At 43.8% G+C, this 12505-nt stretch overlaps 1 protein-coding gene across 2 annotated transcripts in view; it reads left to right on the forward strand.

The window, feature by feature from the left end:
- The window catches only part of PLEKHA8 (pleckstrin homology domain containing A8), a 56285-nt gene extending 48738 nt beyond the window's left edge, over positions 1–7547 (forward strand). The window contains exons 14-15 of one of the 2 annotated variants that reach the window (XM_044246308.1): positions 1637–1825; positions 2165–7547. In XM_044246308.1, the coding sequence (XP_044102243.1) occupies positions 1637–1825; positions 2165–2170 (195 nt within the window). In that variant the 3' untranslated portion in view covers positions 2171–7547. Of the gene's footprint in view, positions 1–1636 lie in introns of both variants that reach the window. The other variant, XM_044246307.1, reaches the window with a different exon arrangement.
- Positions 7548–12505: the final 4958 nt, after the last annotated feature.

Here is a 12505-nt window from a genome sequence, read left to right on the forward strand (position 1 = left end):
CACAGGTTCTATTACTTCCCTATTTCTTGATTCTCTCCCTTGTTTTAGTTGTGTCTTCTAGTTGCTTCCTAAAAGTGGTACAAGGGAGCTAAACTTCTGAGTTCTTACATGCCTGAAAATGTCTTTATTCTGCACTTTTCTAGAGTGATGCTTTGGCTCGTATAGAATTCTAGGTTAATAATAATTTTCTCTCAATTTTGAAGGCATTCCTCTGTTGTCCTTTAGCTTCTACTGTTGTTACCGTAGACTCTGATGACATTCTAGTTCCTGTTCCATTGTATATAAACTGCCCCCGAATCCCCTTCTGGATGCTTCCAGGATCTTTATCCCTACATTCTAAAATTTCATGATATTCTCCTTTTAGTCTTTATCATTCATTTTGCTGAGCATTGGGTAGGTCTTTAAATCTGAAGACTGATATCCTTCAGTTCTAGGAAATTTTGTCATATTATTCTTTACATAATCGCCTTCCTTTCATTCTCTGCTCTCTCCCATGTACTTCTACCATTATTTGAGTATTTGGTACATGTCATAAAGTGGGCTGAATATGTGATACATATTCCATTAATCTTTCAAATAAGAAAATTGGTACCAATCCTTTTCTACAGATGAGGAAATGGAGGTTTTAAGAGGTTAAGGAGCTTGTTTAAATTTCTCAGGCTAACATGGGAAAGGTTTGGGATTCAAGTCCACGTCTCCTTCATCCAAGCCTGTGCTTTGACCACTGCCAGATCATGCCAGGCACTCTCCAGCTGCAAAAAGGGGGTGTGGCTCGATTCTCAAAGACTTTTAAAGAATAAGGAAGCTTAAGAAAGAGTGTGGAGTAATTAATTCAAGATTCCATAGTCTCCAGCACTGTCAGCAGCGCCAGTCTGGTGGATCCCAGACAGCAGATTTTGGCAGGCTTAGGGGAGAGCTGGCCTGCAAAGGGAAGAGAGCTATCCAGAGTCTAGGAGCCGTTCCATCGGGGAAGTGGTTTGGTGTGGCAACGTGGTGGAAAAACACAGAGTCGCTCCTAAGTTCAGATCCTGGTCCTGACACTCATTAGCTGTATAATGTTCATCTGTAAAAGGGGGATATCAACTGCACAGGGTCCTTATACACATTAACTGGGGTCAAATATGCCACAGCGTCGGTGCACTGGCAAACAACAAATGTGAGCTCCCTTCCGTTTTAGAAGATATTCAAGGGTGCAGAGGAAATATTATCCATGCGGGGAGATAGGCAAAGAAGCCTATCTGGAGGAGGGACACAAATGAGATGCCCAGGAAGCCTGGCCACGTGGGAACACGACTGTGGGAGCAACATGTATGCAGGTGGATTCTGAGGACGCCAAGAGAATAGTCTGGATCACACCATGCATGAGGAGGGGGCTTTTCTCAAACTCTTTTTTCTCTCAGCATTCCCTGATTTGTTGGCGTCGTTCATCCCCAGGATGGCCCAAGTATACGCTTGCTTCTTCCAGCCTTAGAATCGGTTGTGTTGGTGATTGAAATGTGCATGGATTGGAAGGGTGTATTCTGCTGGTTTACTCTTGCTGTGCCCTCTCTGTGTACGTGTGAGTGTGTGTGCATGTGTGCACTTGGGCGGTAGCGGGAGCCGTGCTGCGAGATTCTCATGGGCAGCTCTTTTGCAGTTAGCTCTGAGGGCGGCTCCATCCTATGAAGACTTTGTCGCCGCATTAACCATAAAGGAGGGCGACCACCAGAAAGCAGCCTTCAGTGTTGGGATGCAGAGGGACCTCAGCCTCTACCTCCCCGCCATGGAAAAGCAGCTGGCGATCCTGGACACTTTATACGAGGTCCACGGACTGGAGTCTGACGAGGTGGTATGACGTCGGCAGGACCGCGCCGCCTCCTAACTTCAGGGAATAAAGTCTGCTAAAGTGTTTTGTTGCCCTGCTTAATTTCAGCAGCAGCTTCAGCCCTCTCCAACCCCTTCCTTGGGATGGAGAGAAGGAGGCAAAGCCTAGTGCTTTTATATATAATTTTTTTAAATGCATATATGTCTTTTGTGTGTTTAAAAATCAAGGTGCTATATATTTCAGTTCAAAGGGCCTCCTGGAAACCAAATCATAGCTGTTAATATTAGACTTGAACGGCAAGTGTAAGAGCAGATTTAACAAATTAATTTGTCGGTATTGTGTTTTATTTTTACCCTTTAGTTCTAATGGGCCTCCCAAACCCAAGCTGAAAATGAGCAAATACTGTATCAAGGACTACAACACATAGCCAGTGCTTCAGTCAACTTAGACTAAAAACTGGGGGGAAGCTCAGTCACTTTGTGGAAGCTGTTGAAATGTGGAATCTGGTATTCCTAGACATTCAGAGAATCCTCTTCTTCATGGTTCTGTCAGCAAGAAGAGCCTGTGTCGTCCGGGTGTCCGCGGCACTGGTGTGGGCCTGTCCCTATGGAAGGAGGAAGACACAAGGAGTGCCATCCCTATTTATCTGAGGGGAAACTGCATCTCCTATACCCAACCCCACGGTGGAGGACAGCATGGCAGTGACGCAGCTTGTCACCCGAGATGACCCCTATTCAGTGCTTTGCCAGCATGCTTTCCCAGGCATCATCTGACTTGGACATTACAGTGAAACTGACATCCAAGCTTATTGTCCATTTCAGAAGTAAGGTTGGGAAGTTGAGGGATTTGCTCACAGTCACACAGCTTCTAACGAGAGATGCGGGTCACTCCAGAGTGTGATCTGGACCACCTCTGCATCAAAATCACATGGAGTACTCCTTCAAAAAGCAAATTCCCCATTATATGTTTATAAAAAAATTTTAAAATTAAAAAAAAGAAAGCAAATTTCCAGGCTTTACCCCCACCTGAAGGACCAGAATAGCGGGGGTAGGACTTAGGAATCTGCATTTGAATAAAATTTAGAGGTGATTCTTTTGCACCCAGGGTTGAAGAACCACAAGATTAAATTCTAGTTTAAATTCTAGTTCACAGGACTCCCCATCTTCCACCTGAACTAAATGATAGGTCCCTTTTTTCCCCCCAAAAATGGAAATTGTATTTCCATTGAAATACAATAGTTAAAGAGAGAGCGAGAAATGGAGCAAGTTTGCTCACAGTTTTCTTGATTGAACTGGTCTCAGCGCCCAGCTAGCAGGCTTCGGCATCACATTCGGAGACCACAGTTCCGAATGTGCAAAATGATCAATCCTGGTATAGCCGCCAGTAGCGCACAACAAGCCCAAGACAGTTGCTCATCAATCTCAAAAGCTTTGGGACTGTGTCCAGATTTAAAGGTGGGATTTAAACTTGGATCCAGCAACCCTGGGTAGGCATTCTCCTGAAAAGTGTGTGATACCAGGAATCTCTAGTAGGTCAAGGTGCCAAGAGTGGGCATGGGTGGGAAGTCATGGTGGCTTCCCCACCGGGGACTCTTCCTTCTAGTAGCTAGAAGAGAAGTTCCAGCAGGAGGTAGTGCCCCAGAGTAGAACGTGAGTTCCTTCAAAGGACGCAGGTGAATGCTACCTGAGCAGCCCCTAAGATGATACTTTTCCTAGGGCAAAGAGAACCCACTCTTTAGGCAGAGACTGACATAGAGAGGGGTTTTGATTTTGTCTTTTGTTTGTCCTTAAACAAATTGGCATTCACTTAGCCCAGGTTAATGAAACAGGTACTCCACTCACTAAGGACCTTTGGAAAATGCTTAAACTTAGAAAAATGAATGTTTTAAGGCTGGGGGAAAAGGTGCTAAAATAATATTGATTCTTTTGTATTTTAGCACTTGCTGTTGGCAACTGCCAAGTGGGGTATGTCATTTCCCCCCACTCCCACGAGTAGTTAGCGGGGATATCCTCTGGTTAGTGTGAGTATGGTGGCAGAACTAGAGGATAATTCAGACTTCCTGTCCTTAACCTAGCCAGTCTTTGCTTGAACCTTGAATGAGGACACTTTAGGCATTATGCTGTTGGGAGAGGATGTCCGCAGGAGACCATAAGTCTCCATCCTGAGCAACTGCTGCTGCCCCCCGTCACCTCAAGTGAACTCTGTGGGCTCTTGGAAAAGGGGCAGGCACACAAAACCACCACAGATTGGCCACCGAGGCTCCCGGTATACACAGAAAGCAAGCTGCTCGGCATCGCCCTTTTACATGTATTTAGGTACTGCCTTGGTTTATAGACTTCCGTTTTCTGGGGAAGAAGAGTTTAGTATTATCTAGGATCCTTGGGAGCCCAGATCAGGGTAGCTTGAATAACTTGAACAGGTTATATTTTGTACTCCCTCTTTTCCCACCCCTGCAGAAAGGTTTTTGATAGGTATCTTCCTCGCTGGAGTGTGTTCAGTTTGCCTGAGATGTATAAAGCTTTGGGGGTCCTAAATAACAGCTTAGATTAGGTGATATACTAGGTGATAAATTCAACTTGGCCTGAGGTTTGGCACAGTCAGAGCTTCCTCCTGGAGCTATGGCATTAGCTTCTATTTCAAGTACTAATCTGCAGGTATCGCCTAAGATGGGAACAAAGAGAAAAGATAGTTAAGACCTTTTCTGCATGATCCTCCACGGTTTCTGGAACATCTCAGCTTTCTTCCCCCCAGACAGTGAGAGGAGATGAAAACACTAGTCTGCCTGTGGACAGAGGAATCACCTTGCTTTCGTTCCTCGAAACATTTTTAGGAGTCCTTTTTTAGAGTAATCTTTAGAGAGATCTGGAAGAAAAAGGTTAATTTGTCTTCTAGGAATTAGTAGAAGCTATTAAGTAACATTTGGATAATCCTTACAAAGTGCTTGCAAATACATAATTTCATCATATGCGCACTTCTTCCCACAGGAGAAGCCAGACTTGACATGTAGGAGGGATCGATGTGTAGTTGTCCAGTGGAACAAAATCCTTTCAGCGATGGCAAGTTTTTTGTCCTTTGAAAGTAAATTTGATTCGTTATAGCTAATCCTGATGAAAAATGTTAAGTGAGAAGGATACCTTTTGGGGGCAAAACCAACTTATGACTATGAGGTGGAGATGGTTCTCTCGTCAGCTCTTGATCCGGCCCTGTAGGGGGTTCTGGAAGCAGGGCTCTCAGGATGTGGAACATCTCCATCCCCAGGAACTGGACTTGGAAAGGCAGTGTTCATTAGGATGTGTAAGTGGTGGCTTGGGGCACCTTGTCATCACTCTTTGCATGTCATTCTGAACATAAAACTTCCTCAAATGTCAGTTTGCACGCAAAGGGGTATCTGAACTTCAGAATTCAGCCTCATTGCTTCCCTCTCCTGTTTTCTCTTATGAAAGATTGCCTGCAGAGCCCCCTCCGAGCACCAGATCCGAGCACCAAATTCATGCCCCGTCTTAGCTATTCCACCCCAGCATCCCCACAGCATCCCCGAACACGTATGCGGGGCACCCAGTACAGACCTAGCCCAAGGTGAGGTGTCCAGTCAGTGCGGGTTCTGTTCCTCTCTTGGACTTCGGGAGCTTCTCTAAAGACCCTCCATTCCCACATGTAGCTGGGAAGCAGGTAGCACCATGTGCAGCAAATGCCCTCTCCGTTGAGCGCTGCTGGGGAAGTATGTGGGCTTCTCTTTTTGACTCTTAATTGGACATAATGTAGATGTCCCAAAAGTTAATGCTTTCAACTTTACATTTTCACAACAGTGCTTTTAATTAAGAAAAATGCATGGTAGGAACCAGTATTTCTTAAGTAAGAGGCATCGTATTAAGGAGACTTAGTCTGAGGATGAAAGTCATATATGTGAAGAAACGTCATTTAAGCAGTGAGTCAGATGTTCATGAACAATATAAGGTGATGTGAGGCGACTTTCAGAAAGAAAATTATTTTTATGTTTTTTTCTATTTAAACGACTGCATCCCACAAGCAGTTGGTTACTTAATGGTGCATTTCTGAATCATTGATTAAAATCAGTTGCTTCTGGTTTTAGTCCTGGGTTTTACAACTCTTCAGCTTCCTATTCTGATGTTTTGTGTGTGTGTGTGTTTTTTTTTTAAGGTAGACAACCAACCTTTTTTACATTTTTAGATTTGGAATTTGTAAGTAAAGTATATTTTAAGCTATCATTCTGTGAGCTTAACTGATGTGCTTGGTGGTAGAGGGCCTGACATCAGATGCCCTCTGTGATGTGGTATGGTCTGTACATCAGCATCAGCGTGTATGGTAAATCTGTGTCCGTGTGAGGTGTCTATAGAGGGCTTTATTTGGAAATACGTTCTGCTTCTGGACGTCCCTTTGTAACCTGCAGTTGCTTACTCAGGGCTTTCATAATAATGACATAAAAAGATATTCAGTAGCTGTCTAACAGTATTTTAAGACTGCTTATCAATTACAAGGTTGTTAGGGATCATTCAACAATTCCACGAACATCCTGTTCCCTAGACCGTCTCTGCAAACACTCCCGGCCCCCTCCTGTCGCAGCCAGTAGTCGTGTGTACAGAGACCATTTGCATGATTCCTTGTTGCACTGCCGCACTAAGGCACTCCAGGGCATGGTTCAGTGATCAGGGGCGGTATGGTTGACGCATGCATTGATCTTTCTCCCCCACTGTTTTTATATAGCCTTTCATTAAAAGGAACAACAACAACAACAACAACAACAACAAAACTACGACTCTGTAATGCAAAAGTTTGCAAGATTTTTCTGGTTACCCTTTTTAATCACTTCTCTTTCAGAATGAACAGGTGTTTTCTGCTAAGCTATATGAGAACCCAAGAAAGAGATCCTGCTTGTTTTAAGCACCATTCTTTCTAATAGATTTTAAAGTGTGGTCAGTATTTCTTCCTTGAACTTTATAAACAGCAACCACCCTGGGATGGCTGGCACCCCTTGCGAAACGGATGAGGTCACAGACTCCTGTGTACGTATCTCTCCAAAGGTGTGGTGGATTCAGGGATGACAAGAAGGGTGATAGAAGTATTCTGTCGCTTCCAGAAGGCTAATGAGCCAGTGTCGTGGCATGTTTGATGTCTGAGTCCCCAGTGTCATGATAGTTTCACTAGAATGTCAGTAAACAGCCCAACTACCTCACGTGAAATTGGCTGTGGACAATCTGTGTCAGATGAGACGTGCATTTAAGGTTGACTTAATCTGGTTAGTAGATTGGACAAAATGATGTCTCTATAAAGAAGAAAAACATTAGACCAGATGCCAAAGGCTACAATGTACATAGATTTCCTTGGGTTAATTTTGTAAGTCAGTGTTGAATTCCAGCCCCAGTATTCTTATCGCGAGTGTTTGTGGTCTCATAGATCTGTGCACTCTGAATACCTGTCACATGCAGTCTGTGTTAACTGTCCTTGTCCTAAAGCATTTTGAATGAGCGGCATAATGACAGTAGAAAGCAAGTGTCAAGTAGTTTGTTGGTTTGTTAATTTTAATGGGCCTTTATTTAGAATAATGTATTGGAGCCATTGGGGACCAACCAGTGAATGAGAATTTCATGTTTAGTTTTCATGTAAAACTCTGTCCGAGTCCTTACTCTATATTTTGTGGGGAGGGTTTTACTTTTTTGGCAAAAATGTTTGAAAACATCTGTCAGATTTTATATTCGTTAGTTATAATAAACTTATTTTTAAAGTATTTTATCAAGTGCTTCTCTTAAAGACGTTTGTGTGCATTTCTGCTTAATTGAATACGCCAATGATAAGTATCATTTGTGGAACACATACTGTTTGCTGGGCGTCATTTTAAGCCCTTTACAATATTAACACACTTCATCGTCCTACTCACTCTGTAAGGCCAGTCCTGTTTTTATCCTCAAATCATAGATGAGAACACTCAGGTGCAGACTGAGGGAAGCCCCTTGCCTAAGACCCCACAGCTGTTAGGGAGGAGAGTCAGGCTACAAACTCAAGCCGCCTTGCTCCAAAATCTATATAAAACTGGTTAAAACTGGGCGCTTAGGTGGCTCAGTCAGTTAAGTGTCCAACTCTTGGTTTCAGCTCAGGTCATGATCTCAGGATTGTGGATCAAGCCCCGTGTCAGGCCCTGTGCAACAGAAATCTGCTTGGATTTTCTCTTCCTCTGCCCCTCCCCCCACTCTTGCTTGCTCTCTCTCTGTCTTTCTCTGTAACTCAAATAAATAAATCTTTTTAAAAAGCTGGTTAGAACCTAAACAAAAATTAATTTTGAAACACAAAAAGACCACTAATGGCATTGTCGTGGACGTTCCTATTCTAGAAAGACTAGTTCCTTTCATAGTGGCTGTGTTCTTTGGTCTGGTTTAACTCTGTTTTCGGAGAAACCACAAATGCAGTTGATGAGAAAGATGAATTTGTTATACATAACATTTGCATGGTTTTGTGATTAATTTTACATTCAGTAGTTGGTACTTTTGGGCCTAAATCACTTGATGCCAAAGTCGGGTTGAACCTGTTGGGGTTTTTTCTGTCTTGTGTGCTTGTTGGTGGGTGTTAAGATACCTGCAGATAGATCTGCGTGGCTGGAGATCTGGGGTGCTGCCCTGTCCACCCGTGTATCGCCCACATGAGGCCTTCTCTCCAGCCACCTCTTTAAATACATGAGCCGAGCCAATTAGATGTGGAGGAAACAGGATGGAAGGAAGAGGAGAAAGTGAGGAAGTGAAGTGTGGTAGGTGCTTGAGCACAAGAAGTGGGCTGGAGTGGCCATTCTGAGCCACACGCAAGAGAAGCAAGTCCCACTGAGGAACTGTGTAGTCTCCAGGACACTCACAGACTTTCTCTGAAGGCCAGCTTTCCCTTTCTGGAGGCCTGTTTCCTGCTCTGCAATTCCTTCCCTGGGGAAACCTGGACCTTTACCACGCAGCCCCAACCCTTTTGCTTATACTGCCTCTGGTGGGCTTCTGTCCCTTGAAACAGTCATTATAATGAGCAACTGTGTTTTTGTTCCACACCCAATATGGGCAAATCTTAAAGAAAAAACAAAGCAACATTCATTGAAGAACCACCACCTCTGTCCTCCTTGCTGTACAAAATGTGAGTGCCTGTCCGTACCTGAAGTCAGTCTGTACGAGCTCTGCTTGTTCTGTTATAGATATGTTCCCCCACAGAACTCTAGGAGCTTTGTAATGGCTTTGTTCTTAGAAATCTTAAATATCCGTGCTGCCAGAGATGGCTGTGGGAGGACCGGCTCACTCTCCTGCCTTCACTACATCTACCAGGAGCAGCACATTCAGCTCCCCACTCTGGAGTACTTGGGAGCCATGAAAAGAGAAGCTTCCTGGAGGATGAACCAAAGTGTGTTCGAAAAGGGACCACGCTTGACTGTCTGTCCTGAGTTCCAGTGGGTAGGAGAGTAGAGCAGCCTCATGATCGTGAGGGACCATGTACAGAGAGGCCACCTCTTCTGCTTGCCATTCTAGAACCTGAATACTGGTGCATTTTCTGCCTGATCTAATGTTCTGCAATAACATGGGTTCACCTGGAAAATCTGTGCTTAGTGGCCGTGATGGAGAAACCAAAAGAGCAATTAGGACTGGTACCATCCTAGAGGTGATATTTGTATTTATTCTTACATTCACATGTGTCCATCAGCTGTCTGAGACCTTTTATACAAGCACACGTCACATGTGTATGTGCATTTTCACGCACACACACACACACACACACACACACACCCTGACCCTCACCGTCACCATCCTTCTTTCCAGAGGCACAAAGTGGAGATGAAATGCCGCCTTTGGAGCAGGGTGGTTTGGGTGGATAGAAAATTGATGAGTGCGGATGGCCTGACATCAGAGCACTGGGGACACAAACCACATTTGGGCAGTTTGCTGGGGAATCACATCCCTTTTTCAGAGTACAGAATTGTCACACCATTGCTAACACTGAGTGTGTGGCCAGTGTTTTGGCTTGACAATCTAAGTTGTCATAAAGTTTTTAGATGTTTTAAAAGTCAGATCTTGCTTCAGGGTTCAACATTCCCCCGACCTTTCCCCTGACCTTTACATGTCATTGACCAAACCTTCCCCTGGGTTTTGTGAATCACGGGGACACGTGGGGTGGCTTTCTGCCTGGTTCCTCCTGATTGAGACCTGGCTCTCTACTTCCTTTCCTGAAAACATGCTAAATGTGTTCATCTCCAGCAAGCAGCTTCCTTGTAGACAATCCTTAAATTACACTTCAGGTGTAGGTCACTCACCTGGGCTGTGGTCTTATCTCCACCAGAACCTCAGGCCTCCTGATCTTCCACCCTTGGATGTCCTCCCTTCCTCTGAAAGCCCAGGTCCAAACTTCATTGCCATTTAAGTCAGTAGTGTCACTGTAATGCCAGTCTTGGGCAGGAAATTATGACGCCCCGAGCTCCTGCTCAAATCCACTCTCTCCACCTACTTGGTTATGAAGACCTGTCTCAGCCTCCAAACTCAGTGGCTACAGCCTTGACCTCTGAATTTGGTGATCTTTCAACTGATCTGCCACTGCCTTCCAAATCTGAAAACACTCTAACTCCATGCCATGGTTCAGGTTCCTGAACTTTGAGTGCCTTTCCCCTGGGCCCTTCCTCAAAGCCCAGACTGAACCTCTCCTCAGAAACTACCCCCCACAATAAATCCCAGCCGTCAGTTTCACCTCAACACCTCCTATATTTGTAAACAATACTGCATGAATTAGAGCTTAGGGATGGGAAGCATGACTCCAGGGGAATTAGACTAATTCTTTGATGTCTGTTTTTGCTTATTGGTTGTAGCACCTTCCTCACTAAATCATGAACTTCACCTTGTCCAAGTCAGAGCACCAGTACCCGACAGTGCCTGCCTTCCCCATGGGAGGATTCTAAAACTGTCTTAGAGGTTGGGCATTAACTCACAGGGTGTTCCCTGGTTCCTTCAGATGTGTTAGTTCCATTATCCAGCTAGATAAAAAATGTTTGAAGCAAAACCACGCACATCTCTTCTTTCCTGCTTCCTTTGCTACTCAAGAAATACTCTGAGTGCCTCACCACTCAGAGAATAAATAATTTGTGGTTTTTACATTTTGCCTTTGTTAATACCGATAAAAAAATGTTTTTTGAATGGTGCTTATGTGTATCAAATTATGAACAATTAGAAGGCAAAGTCCAGCTCATGGTTTTCAGCTTTGCTTGTATGTTTAAGTAAATCACTAGAAAATTAAAAAATAAAAAATAAAAAACACCAATGTCTAAGCTTCTCCTGATCACTTTAATCTGGCTCTGAAATGCAGCTTGTCACTTGTATTGGTAAAATCTCCCCAGTGTTTTGATTTGCAGCCCAGACTGAGAACCCAGAGCTGCTGGTTTAGACGTTTAAAATTGTGCTTTGTGGGGGCACCTGGCTGGCTCACTCAGTAGGGCATGTGACTCTTAATCTCAGAGCCCTGAGTTTATGCCCCATGTTGGGCATGGAGCCTAGATTTAAAAAATTTAAAGATTTATTTATTTATTTTAGAGTGAGAGAGTTGGTGGGGAGGGGCAGAGTAAGAGGGAGAGAAAGAATCTGGAGCAGACTCCCTGCTGAACAGAGAGTCCAACGCTGGGCTCAGTTGCATGACCCTGAGATCATGACCGGAGCCAAAATCAAGAGTTAGATGCTTAACCAACTGAGCACCCAGGTGCCTCTAAAATTTTTTTTTAATCTTTTTAAAAATTAATAAAATTGTGCTTTGGGTTTTTTTTAAGGCCAAATCACAGAATCTCTATCCCCTAAAACCTGACAAAATGAACTACCAAAGTAAGTAAGAAGTTTTAAAGGTGAAAATCAGTTTGAAAAAAAAATACATATATATATAATTATATTATTATAATATTATTATATATTTAATTATATATATTATATATGATTATATATTATTATAATATTATTATATTTTATATATATATATTATTTTTTTTTCACCAACAGAAGGAACCCAACCTTGTCATTAAGCCCTAAACTTCAAAAGATAAACACCAAAGAAAAAGACCAGATTTCCTGGCAAGAATGAAAAGAGCTCCCAATCCTGCCACCCCCATTGGGGGAATTTGCAAAATCCAGAATTCTCATTAAAATCTCAGATTTTGAAAAGAAACTGATTGGAGAGTTGGGTCAGGATGAGTAAACCTCTCTTCCTTTCTCTGAGAGGGGCTGGCATGTGTGTGTGTGTGTGTGTGTGTGTGTGTGTGTTGGGAGGAGTGGGTGTTGCTGGAGAAAGATGGGTGAAACAAAGGATAGGAACCAGCAGCCCATCCCTGAATTAAGAGAAACAAAACACGCCCCAATGGTCTCCTGTCCCGTGATACAGTAGATTGCCTCCTCACCATACGGAATTTACCCTGGAATAGGACTTGAAGCTAGTATCAGAAGACAAAGCAGAGTCCAATCCCCCCAACAAAAATGTGTACTCACAGCTTGTCCTTTCTCCCTCATACAGACACAGACACAGATAAGCAGGTTGGTTTGGCCGGTCCACCCTGGTGGGCTGCCCTGGTCATTAAAATATCAACATACTTCCATACTAGGAGGGGAATGACCACTAGCTGAAGTGTTTCACGCTGCTCTGGCCACCGCAGCCCCTCTCACAAGAAGCCCCCCAACTCCAGACCCCCTTGCAATCTGGCAACTG

This window comes from Neovison vison, chromosome 4 (genome assembly GCF_020171115.1).
Source record: "Neovison vison isolate M4711 chromosome 4, ASM_NN_V1, whole genome shotgun sequence".
Taxonomy (NCBI): Eukaryota; Metazoa; Chordata; class Mammalia; order Carnivora; family Mustelidae; genus Neogale; species Neogale vison.